The sequence below is a fragment of the Pangasianodon hypophthalmus genome, chromosome 12 (assembly GCF_027358585.1).
Source record: "Pangasianodon hypophthalmus isolate fPanHyp1 chromosome 12, fPanHyp1.pri, whole genome shotgun sequence".
Taxonomy (NCBI): Eukaryota; Metazoa; Chordata; class Actinopteri; order Siluriformes; family Pangasiidae; genus Pangasianodon; species Pangasianodon hypophthalmus.
Genome location: NC_069721.1, coordinates 13,159,625 through 13,172,354, shown reverse-complemented (window position 1 = coordinate 13,172,354; position 12,730 = coordinate 13,159,625). Strand labels below are relative to the sequence as shown.

Sequence of the window (12,730 nt, the reverse complement as noted above, 5' to 3'; positions counted from 1 at the left end):
TAGCATTGTTTAGTTCATCGGTTCATGTTTTTTGTTGTGTGTTAAAATCCTATCCTAGGATGTTTAACCATCAGAATTGACTCTCTCAGTGGAAACTCCAATTCCTGTGGTTGTTTTCCTGTGTCATATGAATTATATTTCCTGTATATGACTGTTAAGTGTTTTAGTTTATATTCTGGACACAATAGGAGGTGGAGCTTTGCTGTGTGGTATTTGACATCAGTGACCTTAACAGACATTGTGACGCTTGGCTGTCCAGTCATTTGTATCTTCACATATGGTTGGACTAGTCCAGTAGTATGATTGTGTAATCTTTAAACACTGAATCTAATACTAATAATGCTTCTGTATGTTTTGTGCTGTGACCCCCTGCCATAGGTGATGTGGTGGCTGGAGAGGGCAATGTAGATGCAGTTTGGCACAGGGGTCGGAATGCCTGGGGCTCACATGGACTTTTTCCCTTATCCTGTGTGAAGGAGCTGGAGCTTTCAGGCCGCTCTAGGCAGCTGAGTGAGCGCAGTGCGGCTGCCCAGGATTCTGAGCTGCCTCCTTATGCTCTGGGCCAGGGTCGTGCTCTTATGAGCCTGCATGCCCAGCTGGATGAAGAGCTTGACTTTCGTGAAGGTGACATCATCACTATAGTGGGCATGCCTGAGCCAGGTTGGTTCCAGGGTGAGCTGAAAGGTAGGATAGGAATCTTTCCTGAGGGTTTCGTAGAGCTGCTTGCACCTCTGCGCTCGCTCCAGCCTGCCAAGCCTGTCAGCCTTGGACAGGGTCAGTATCCCCCCTGCAGAATGGAGGAAGAGGAGGAAAAGGACGAGGAAGAAGAAGAAGAAGAGGAGAGAGTGAAGGACAGTGTAGAAATGCAGACCCAGGAAGAACATGAAGAGGAAGCCGGTGTGTACGGAATCGCACAGTATGAGTTCCGAGCTATAGAGCCTGGGGAGCTGGACTTTGATGTTGGGGACAGGATACAGATACTCAAAACGCTAGAAGATGGCTGGCTTGAGGGGCAGTTGCGGGGCAGAAGGGGTATTTTCCCCCACCGCTTTGTTAAGCTGGAGGAACAGTTAGAGGAACAAGTGCCAACTGTAAGTGAAAAAACCAGCACCTCTGACAAAGGGGACAGTTATACTTCTGAATATAGTTGTGGTCAAGAAGACCAAGCTTTACCACAAGATGGAATGAGCCATGAGGACTACACAGTGTGGGATCTGGACTACTTTGAGAGAAGAGAAGAATGCAGAGAGGCCTGTTTGAGGGACACACAGTCAGAAATCAGCTGTCAGGACAGAACAACAGTTCAGAGCCTGCCTTCAAATCAGCCAGGTCCCAGGAGACAAGAGAGGCCACCACCACCACGTGTCCATCCAAGTAGAACAGGCAATTCAGGCCCTAGGCCACTCCAGAGAACTAACTCAGGAAATCTGATTCCACCCAGACCACAGCTGCCTCCTCGTCCCAGTCTCCTCAACAGACAGAACAACACCAGCAATCACAACAGCCCTCCTGAACCACCACCTGTTCCCAACACCAGGAACACCAGCCTTAACCGACCTAATAGAACCTCTTCAAGCCTTCAGAGCAATTCCTCCTGGACCAGGAACAAAGGCTACTATGCCTCCCATGACAGCAGAAACCCCTTCAACAGCAGAAGATCAGACAGTCAAGCGAAGAGCAGACATAAGAAGTTGACCCGCCATGCAAGTGTCAGCGATGCTGACCTTGGAACTTATGGGCGTGGTGAGCATAATATATGGTCTCAGGAGCAGGGCACTAATGGGCTGCCAACCTCTCACACATTAGGCTCTTTATCTGGTGACCTGGAAGCCAATCTGACCCAGCAGCTGCTGGAGTTTGAAAGGAGTCTTCCAGGCAGGTGTAGAGGAAGTGAGGAGCAGTCCATGAGAAGCAATCAATGCAGAGACAAGTTTTCCCGCCACTTTTCTATCATGGACTACAGTAGCGAGAGTGACATCATCAAAGGCTCTTACCACTCCTTGCCCCATGATTCCCCCCCCTCTAGCCCCAGCTCCTCTCTAGAAAGACGGAAAACACTGCGACCACCTCCTCCTCGTCCCAGGATTCTTAGACCACCAGCACCTCGTAGTTCTCATGGTCACTCTACTCTTAGCAATGGTCAAGTTGCTCAACAGCCCTACAGGCCAATGCGACAAGCACCACGGCCACCTCCACCTTGTCCCCGACCCCCTATGCAGCAATCCAACCTCTTGGTCTCAACAGAGGAAAAGGAGGGTACACAGGAGGAAAAGGTGGAGGAGGCTGAAGATGCTCTAGCAAGGGAGAGAGAGATTGAGCAAGAGAGGGAAAGAGAGCAGGAGCAGTATAGACTTCTTCTGAGACTTGAGGAAGTTGAAAGAGACATTGACATGTACACACACACAGCACAGGAGTTGAGTGCCATGCTAGAGGAAGAGGGAGAGGAGGATGAAGTGGCCCGTCAGCAGGCCATGGAGAATCTGGAGTTCTGCAACTACACTGTGGAGACTCTCACACTGGAGCAGCAGCAGTTGCGAGGTAACTTGATTTAGTGTATATCCCTCTTTCAGACAATACCATACATATTTCAAGCATAAAATACAATACACATATCATAAAACACAATACAAAATGATACAATTAAACAAGTATGTATTTGATACACTTTAACTCACTGCTGATCCAGTGCAGTGCTGATATGATTCAATTCAGGCCCGATCCAGTTACAGGATCCATTACAGGAAAGTCATCAGGACAGAGAACTTTGTGCTTTTCAGTTTCTTATTAACATGAAAAACTTTATTTTTCTCTTAATAACCTCAAGAGACAGAAATGAGAGAAGTTGGTAGTTGGTAGAACAGCAACAATAGCTCCTATAACATAATTAATTACAGGGACTAATGGTTTGCAGACATTCTACAACATCACATATAACCATAAACTGATCAGTATTATGACATATTGTTCTTCAATCCCAGCATCTTGTCTGTAGGCGACAAGAACATCAGTGAAACAGTTTTGGGGTTGTTTATTGCCTTTACACACACACACACACACACACACACATGGACAAACCAGGGAGTGTGAAATGGTTTTTAATGGCAGTTTTTTTAACCAGTTTCCTTTTCAGTTCAAACCAATGACTGTTTTCAAATTTTCAATTTTCTGATATGAATAGTGTAAAAAAAATAAAAAATAATTTTTTACTCCCCTATGATAGTCAGACCATAGATCTATTTATCTATCCATAAAGGAAGTCATCGAGTCCAGGTTTAATATAGCAGCTGCTGCACTCTCCCCCACAATATTAATAGGTGACCTGTACAGTGTTCACTACCTTGTTAGTTCAACATAGGTCAGCTTTTACTTTAAATAACCTGGCACTAGGTGGGGCTGCATATTTTGTGGATGGGAGAAAAGAATGCTATCTTTCTCACAAGTTGTTACCTGTAGCTCAAGGTTCTCAAATATTTGACACACTTCATATGTCAGATGGCAAAAAACTCTTACTTTCATTCTCAGTCAGGAAGCGTCAGTCAGTAAAATGAATCCATTATACATGTTTTGGCTCACTTGCATATCCTCTATTTTGTATTATGAAAATGTTATACACCAGAACAAAACTACACAATTACAACTACTGTGACTGGCTTGGATTTACTGGCCCTTATTCAAGTTGCTTGAAAACCAGCACAGATTTGAGCTCACAAAATACAGTACAAATTAATCTGTGTTGTTTTATGAAACTGTCATATGGCATCAAAACTAGAAATTATTTGAGCTGATGTATCAGTTTCAGATGAAACAACCTCTCACCAATATATGTCATATTCATATAACTCACCCCAATTCACCCTACATGTAATTTGCGTGAAACATGTCCTAATTCCACAGGCTACAGTCTTCCAACATCCAAAGACAGAAATGGTGAAAAATACATTTCGTTAAAGCCGAGTTATTGGTGTTTGTGGCTGAGAAAAAAGGATAAAAAAAGCATAAAATTTACTGGAATTAATGATATCATGTATACACTTATATGTACGTACACTCTACACCTGTTCATTCATGCAATTATCCAATCAGCACTACAATGTATAAAATCATGCAAACAGGTCAAGAAAACTGAGTTAATGTTCACATCAAACATCAGAGTTTACTCAAATGGTAAGTGGTGAAACTGTTTTTTTAGCCCTAGGACTTTTAGGAGCTTCCTAGTCCTGGAGCTCAGTTTCAGAAGAGTAAGCTGCTTTTTACAGGAATTACAAGATGAAGTGAAAGGGTCCAGCTCCCATGACCGCCGTAAAAGTGCAGTCAGGCTACACAGAATATGCTGAGCTTTTTTTGCATTATGCTTTTAATTATAATGTGAGAAAAATACTATATCTGTTAATGTCTATTTCAGTTTTTTGATAAAGTTAAGTAAGTAAGACTAAGAGATACATAAGATTGTTAAACTAAATCTTAATTAATTATTAATTGCTTTAAGCAAGAATATGTGAGCATGTAACTAACGTGCAGAATTACAAACCTTTCACACATATATACAGTATGAGGGCCCCTCTTGTTTTCCCTTTCATATGGGTAGAGATCTTATCAGTGTTGTCAGGGCTGTGTGAAGATCATGGCCCAGCCAGGGATCCGCCGCCGACTTTGGAGCTCTCTCGTGCAGCCTGTGATGCGTCTCACAGCCCTTTTTAGCCATGTTCTGTGGAGCAGGGCCACATATGTGCCAGGTAGGAAGATTGTTCGAAGTACAGGGAAATGTTCTGAATGTTCTGTCATGCTTTTTTAAGTCTAAAAATTACTTATGGTTGAGCTTTGAGATTTATTTTGTTGTAATAGTGGTCTGTTTTGGAATAGGCCGCTTTTTTTTTCCTTTCATTTTTTATAGTAGAATGAATGTTCAGTGATGTCTGAGTGTACCACACACATAGTCACACATGAACTGTATTCACACAGCTGTGTAAACACTTTGTTTGATAAGTGTAATTTATGCTGCGTATCCAAACCTAGTTACAAAGTGCAACCATTTAATAGAAGTCTTGAATTTATAATATCACTTATGGTAAATATTAGCTGAAGTTTTGTTAGCTTCTCCTATTTTAGGCCACTTTGACTGCCTCATACTGATTAGTAAAATTATTTGAAGTTAATAGTTGTAGGACTTATTTACAACAGTCTATCGTTCTTTTTATTTAATTACATGTTATGAATAACTGCTAGCTGACAGGTTTCTCTTTCCTGTGAGTAAGTGTGAGTATCAGTATGTGTGATTTTTTTTTTCATGTCGTATCAGGGTGTGTTTCCCTGCGAGGGAGGGACAGTAATGAATGCTTTTTGTTCAAGTGCAGGGTTGGAGTGTTCATAAAACCTCATCTAAATTCTTGAAATGGTGATAGAAAGATACTTGAAGTAGGTGAATGAATGAAGGAGAGAAAACAGAAAGAGAAAGAAAAAGGAAGAAAAAGGTAGCTGGATAATGAACATGGATAATGAGAAAAAGTTTAGTGGTTCATGAAAACATACCAAGGCAAGGGGGTGGAGGAATAGGATGACAACAGTCACAGGAGGAGGGGCGTACATGGAGAGGAAACTTGGAACAAAAAAGTAGCCAGTCCCAGAGTTGAATCAAACGCTTTTGTGTGATCTGGAGACTCTTGTGTTTCTGGCACGGCATTCTCTCTGCTGGGGCAGCTCTTCTCACAGCGAGTAGTTTTAGCATTGGGTAGAATTCTGACTCGGGTTCTGACAAAGAGAGAGAGAGTGTGTGTGTGTGTGTGTGCGTGTGTGTGTGTGTCTCTCTCTCTCTCTCTCTCTCTGGTCCACTCCAGGTGCCTCTTACTTGAACTTGTTAGGTCACTAATAAAATGCAAATGCTTATCTTGCTTCTGATCTCCAGCTCCCATCTTTTCTGTTCCTGTCGTACAGATGACACCCTTTTCAGTTTAATAGAGGCCTCTTTAACCAGTACTGAGAAATATGCCTTTGTGAAACCCAAGAGAACCTCATTAATGACACCTCCTTACCTACTGATGTGTTTGGCTGCTTCATGCTCTGTTGTGAACAGTTAGCTGTAATTAAAATGCATAAGCAAGACTAAATTTGAGGGATAATTCCAGGATAATCATAGTTAAACCTCTGGTAATTGTACATGGACAATTTTTTTCGAGGATTTACACATGCTCTTTTCTCTTAAGTCAGTGCCTCTCTGTCCTGGATGTTCTGTTAGAAAGTTTGAAACTGTAGAAAAATGACACTCATATAGCATACCATTCACCCAGCTTTTATCTACTTCATATATTCATTGGAACAGTTATAGCATTGCTTAAACAATGCTATAAACAGGATATTTGTTTAAAAGAATGTGTATTGTGTTACTCTCAAAGGGCCATGTATATGTAAATAAATGGTTTTCTACCTGTCATTACACAGCAGGAATGCTGTACCTGACCTCCCTGAACTGAGTTTCGGTAATATAAGATCCTCAGTGCTGATTAGACATCTTAAGTTTAATAGAAGAGAACAACACATACTTTCTAAATTGCCCAGCACAAAATGTTTCTTTTGTATTTGTTAACTATAAGAATCTGCAGTGCTAACACATGCACTTATCTTCTTTTTTATTTGCACTTTCTTGTACTTTCTACACTTCACTGTTTTCCCCAGATTTCTTTTCTGTAGGCAGCTTTAAAAAAAATACATTCCTAATCATTACTCCTTTAACTGGTTCAAAAGCAGGGTATATACTATACTGGAGGACATGAATAGCTATTTTTTTCCCCTCTCACACTAAAACATGCCAGAGATCAGGACAGCCCTCAACAATAGCCCATTGTGAAGTGTACAGGCACTTTAAACCACACAGCAGTCTCTGAAATAATCAGCCTGTGTCCAAACTTTCCCAGGTCATTCCACTGAAACATGAAAGCAAAGTTTCATAAAATCATCGGATTCATGCAAATGTGGGTCAGACAATTATCTGCGTGCTGCTTACATACTAGTGGGCACCTAGTGAAAGGGTTATGCTAATCAAGTCTAAACAGAAAATAATGGCATCCTACTTGAGATAAAAGCTGAATGTGTAAGTTTCTCATAGCTTCAACTCAGTGTTTCATACTGATTAAACATCTGTTAATGTAATATTATTGTTAGGTAAAGCAGTTTTGCAAAGTAGAAATTTAGGACTGAACTTAAGTATAAAAATAGCATGATCCTAAGAAGTGGAAGACGCAGTTCTGTTTGACAATGTCAAGTCTGAAAACACCTCATAGAAGTTTCTGCAGAAAAGGAGTAAGCCTCTCTCTGGTGTAAGCGCATTTCTGTGAGGACCAGCCTTTGTTTTTCTGCAAACAGAAACTCACAGCCAATCACAGAATTCCTGTAATCCACCACTCATGTGACTTCACTGAATAATTACCCTACGTTCCTCCCTCTTTCCTCCCCCCTTTTTCTTTCGTCCTCTGCCTCCTTCCTATTGGCTGGAAAGATGGAGGGAGTGAAGGATTGAGTTTCTCACAACTCAGCCAGCCAGTCCAGCTCTAGCAGCTGTGGGAGACTGAGAGTTAGGGAAAGAGAGAGTGAGCGTTTGGCCATGACCATGTCTGACAGGTGGACTCCTGTCTCTATGGCTGTAAACAGTGACTACTGGAGGAGCTAACACAGCTGGTTTTGGTGAAACAGTGATTCTTCCAGACGGAATGAATGGTCAAATGGCACTGGGACACCCTACGGTGTTTGCCCCAGTTGCCTGGGATTTTAGCAGAGCTCCTCCTCGGAGAGGAAAAAGTGTGGAGGAGTTGGTGAGTGACAGCTGGGAGCGGGAGAGGTACATCCAAATGCATATGCACTTTCAGCAACAGCAGCAGCTACAGCAGCCACAGCAGCCAATAATATGCCCACAGGATTTTGGGCCTGCACCAGGCTATTTGGAAAACCAAGCCTACCTCAAACAAGCCAGTGGTATGCACCAAACTTGCTGGGAATATGAGGACTGTGACAAGGTACCATACAGAGAGGGTCTTCCACAACAGAAGAACCAGTTCTTCTACCACACACCTGAGGCTGTCTTTCAGAAACCCAGGAGGCCACAGGAGTGGACTGGCAACCATTGCTTTTATGATCCTAAAGAAGATGTGAACTTTACTGACCACAGAGGGAATAGGGACCATGTCTGGAGCCCACAAACAAAGGAATACCCTAACCATATAAACAGGGACAGACATAACTATTGGGATGTGGATGAGTATTATGATGAGAGGGAGCGCTATAGAAGACGGGATGAAAATGCCTACTATGACCGAGACAAAAGGGATTATTATGATAAAAAGAGAGGCAATTACAGAGAAAGGGACCGTTATGAACGTAGAGACAATGATTACTATGATCATAAAGAACTGGATACATATGACCGATATAACCAGAAAGACTTGGATAATTATGACCATTATGACCACAAGGACAGCATGCGAAGGGATTACTATGACACTAGACAAAGACATAAATATGTATATAGGGATACAGAACACTGTGGACATAGAGAAAAAGAGTTCAGTGATCACAGAGATATGGATCGCTGTGATCGTCAACAGAAGGACCAGTATGACCACAGGAGAGTCGACCGTAATTACAATAGAGAGGGCGAGCAAGACCACAAGAAATTCAATCGCTATGCGTATAGAGAGAAAGACAGAAAAGATCAAAGAGACACTGACCAGTATGAGCAAAGAAAAGGGGATCGCTCAAAATATAGGGAAAAAGATATTGATGATCGTAGAAAAGTAGACCACTATAAATGCAGAGAAAACCCAGATGCTGAATACAAAGAAAAAGACTACTATACATGGCAGGATGATGACAAACTTGACCTTAAGGACAAGGATACATATGACTCTAGGAAAGATGGCAGGTACAAACTCAAGGAGATAGTCCAGTATGATCGTAGAGAAAAGGGTCTCTATGAACACATGGAACAAGGTCCTCGTGAGCAAAGGCAAAAAGACAGTTGGAGGGAAAAGGACCGCTACCAGCTCCGAGATACTGATCGCTATTATTATAGAGACAAGTATAACAGAGACCACAGATCTGATGACTGCTATGATAATGAGGTAAAAGACTATTTTGAGGACAGGGAATGGGAGGATGATCAGTATGAGCAGAAAAGCAGGAGCTACTTCAAAGTTTCCACAGAGGGATACAGCAGTGACTATGATGGTTGGAAACACAGTAAGGAATGGGAAAAAGATGTTTACCACACACAAACGGTTAGAGAGAGGGATGTGAGGAGCTACGAAGATCCTATCACTCTCACCCAATTTGATCATGAGAACACCAAGAATGGGGCACTCATTCGCCCATTCTCAGGAAGACTGGACATGGAAAAACAAGGCTGGAAAAAGCAGAAGGCGCTTTACGCAGGTTCACTGGACAGGAACAGTTTCTACAGAAGAACAGCTCCTAGTTCACTAAGGAAGTCTGAGTTTGTTGTCAACAGGAAAGAGAGGCAAGGTAAAAATTTATATTCAGGTATAAACAGTACCAAAACACCTACAGTACAAGGCAAGGCCAGAAAACATGTTTAGAAAAAATTGATGTAAAAGGATGACATGAAAAGCTGAGTAATGTGTATGTGTAAACCTGCCGAAACTATGTAGCTACATGAGTCCACATGGACAGCACCTTTATTTGCAGCCAGACTCTGACCTTCAGTCTCTGCCTTGTGCAGTATCTGATCAATTCAGGAAATGACAGAAGTGCTGATCAGACTGTCACCAGAGTAATTAGCCAGCAGTGTGTATGTGTGTGATTAGGTGCTCTGGCTCCTATTATGGAGCAGAGAAGGTTTCACTGATTCTCCAAGAAAGGTGATCTTCAAGGCAAGGCATGTAGGGTGGAGAGACTAGTCAAGCAGGTTTTGTGGCTTAATGTTTTTGTTGGCTCTCTGTTTCTCTTTTTCTGTGTTCTCTCATTTTGTTTCTACCTTGTAGTGTCTTACATCACTCCACTTAAACGTGTGGGAAACATGTTTGGGAAAAGTACATCAATGTGCAGAATGAACATAAAATGGCTTGTTTTATCTTGCAGGAACAAATATCTTGGCTTATCTTTTTTCATAGCGTGTTAGGTCATGACTTGATCCTGTGACTATGAGATCAGGTTCTGTGGTTAAAGCGGGTGAATAGGTAGGGCCTAGCCCTGCCATCATGGGGAGACAATCTGGGACTTTGACTTGGGCCTGGGTCTGGTGGGGACCCGAGGGAAAATAGGCATATTTGATCAAAACATGTTGGTTAAAAACTTATGTTTTTTCCTGGGTCCGTGTGTGCACGCATGTCAGGCTTAGGAGGATCAAATCTGTTACACAACTCTGTCAAATCTGAAAGTTGTGTTATCCACTCATCTTTCGACCCCCCTCAGTGTGATTACCTTTGTTAGTGAGCCGCTTGCGTTCATTGTCTAAGTAGCGATGGATAGTAGTGTAAGGTGAAGTGAGATTCCTTTGACCTGTGTTGTGTCTGACATAGAGCAGGTGGCCTGGGGAGCCCTGGGTAATCCTCTGAACTGCAAGGCTATGATTACCACCCGTTGGGGGAGGAAAGAGACTGGGAAGTCTTGTCTGGGACTAGGATGTGCCTAGCACCAGAGACCCTCCTTTATACAATCTGAGGGGAGCTGAAACTGCTCAGAGACTAGGGCACTCCTGAAAGGAGGATCAATCTTCCCCAGCTTGACTAACAGTCTGAGCTCAGCACTTTTGGGCTTTGGGGAAGCCTGACATCTCTCTATTTTGGCCAGAGTCAACTTGTGCTATAGATATGATACAGAGGTATGTAAATAAGTACAGAGATCTCAGCTACAAAGAGATGTATTCATGTTAATCTCATAAGCCAACAATAAAATTTGGCTTTTAAAAATCCCACATTTAACATGATTCAGAATGAGAAGCCAGCTTTAAGTGCACAGTCTCAGTGGTTGCTTATCTCAGAAGTCTGATTGGATTACTCAGTTTCAGGTCTTTTTTCATCTAACAGTTGAAGTAGGCTGCAGCATTCACCAGGTGCACTAGCTAATAAAAACAAGTAAAAAAATTTTAAAAGTTCACTCCGAGTATCAGAGGTCATTTGATAGCAAGATTTGACCAGCTGGTATAGTTAATGCTGCATGTGTCTATTGAGACACATGCTGCTGGGTTAATCCCTGTGCAGCTGCCCATGTGGAAGGTCTGGAGGGGGATTACACAGAAACCTTTAGGAAACGTTCACACAACCTTCAAATAACATTAAGCCTAGGGTCAGCTTGAGCAGCATCATGAGCCTTCTACAATATGTCTAGAGAAGAAGAAGTATTTATCTAATAATGTAGGTCAGCTACTCGGACACACAGTGCAGAAACAAATGCAACAGTCATCACACAAAATAACTCTTCACTACTTTACTAGAGAAAGATACTTTTCAGGAACGCAGACATGAATCTTATTGATCCATGTATTAAATTGCCATAGATGGCTGTTTTTTTTTATTTTTCTTTTATAAAAAAAATTAATGTACAGGTATACTGTGAACAGAAAACATTAAATAATTAAATGTAACTTGTCATTTTTTAGATCTTTGACACAAAGATGTAAAGGAGAGGATAATGTGTGCATTCATGTGTGTGAAGAGCACTAACTATTATAGTGAGTTATCAGTCAGCATACAGGCGCCCAATTTAGTGCTGATGCACCACAAGAGCAGCCTTCTGAGGATCGATGCCAGTGCAAAACCCCTTCTGTGTTTGACTGTTGAATGAGACCTTTCAGCTGTATTTTACTATTCTCTTTTGTCCTTGAATGTCTTGCTTTGTCCCATTGGAGCCCCAGATAAAGGCAGTAGACATGTGTGTATTTATAGCATATGTTTGTAATGCTAATCTGACTGTTTTTAGTGGATTACATACACCCAAATCACTTACACTGCATGGTTGGATGTCGAGACTTATCAGACAAGGGTGGGAAGGAGACTGAAACAAAATTTTGCCAAGGCAGCACTATTGGTTGCTTTCAGACTGGAAAAGATGGCTATATAGTGTGTCAGAATGTGAATGGCTTTATGCTTTTACCTCAACGTTGCAAAATGTACATTGAAATCTCAGTAAGGCTTGCACTTCACTTCAAGAAATCACAATACAATGGTATAGAGCACAATATTTAGATTAGCAAACTAGTGCCAGGAACCACACTTAACCTCTGAGTTTTTTTTTTTAAACAAATATTATTAGGTATTGTCTCTAAAATTGCTTAGATCACAAAAAAAAAACAGTTAAACAACTGGTAGACAAAAAAATAAATAAATTATTCTACCATCCAGTCAGAAGCTTGTTATGCTGAGTAATAAAGAACTCTGTACTCACTATACTCTCACAAATCATATTGCTCAGAGCTGGTTGTTTTTGTTGCTGTTCTAGAGCTGCACAGTAAATCATAATTTGATTGCAATTTAGAGATCCATGATTCAGAAGTCAAAACATGTTAATTAAATGTGTGACTCCTGAGACAGACAAGACAGTTTCAAGTGAATGCGGACTAGTTTCATGAATGCTCACATACTTTCGGCTCCGGTGTGTAATAGTGCAGGCTTCTCAACCTACACAAACTATTTGATGAGAAGTTTGACTAAGTCCAGAGGAAGTGCTGGAATGTGACCCCACTGGCTTTTGAACAATAGCAAGACAGACCTGCGCCATTCTGTCAAGAAAA

At 41.7% G+C, this 12,730-nt stretch overlaps 1 protein-coding gene across 4 annotated transcripts in view; it reads left to right on the top strand.

Annotated features, from left to right (window-relative positions):
• The window catches only part of dnmbp (dynamin binding protein), a 39,212-nt gene that overhangs the window by 13,869 nt on the left and 12,613 nt on the right, over positions 1 to 12,730 (top strand). For 2 of the 4 annotated variants that reach the window (XM_053238676.1, XM_026915162.3), the window contains exon 4: positions 379 to 2,538. In XM_053238676.1, coding sequence (XP_053094651.1) covers positions 379 to 2,538 — 2,160 coding nt within the window. Of the gene's footprint in view, positions 1 to 378; positions 2,539 to 3,120; positions 4,734 to 4,800; positions 9,505 to 12,730 lie in introns of those variants that run through there. The other 2 variants (XM_053238677.1, XM_026915163.3) reach the window with 2 other exon arrangements.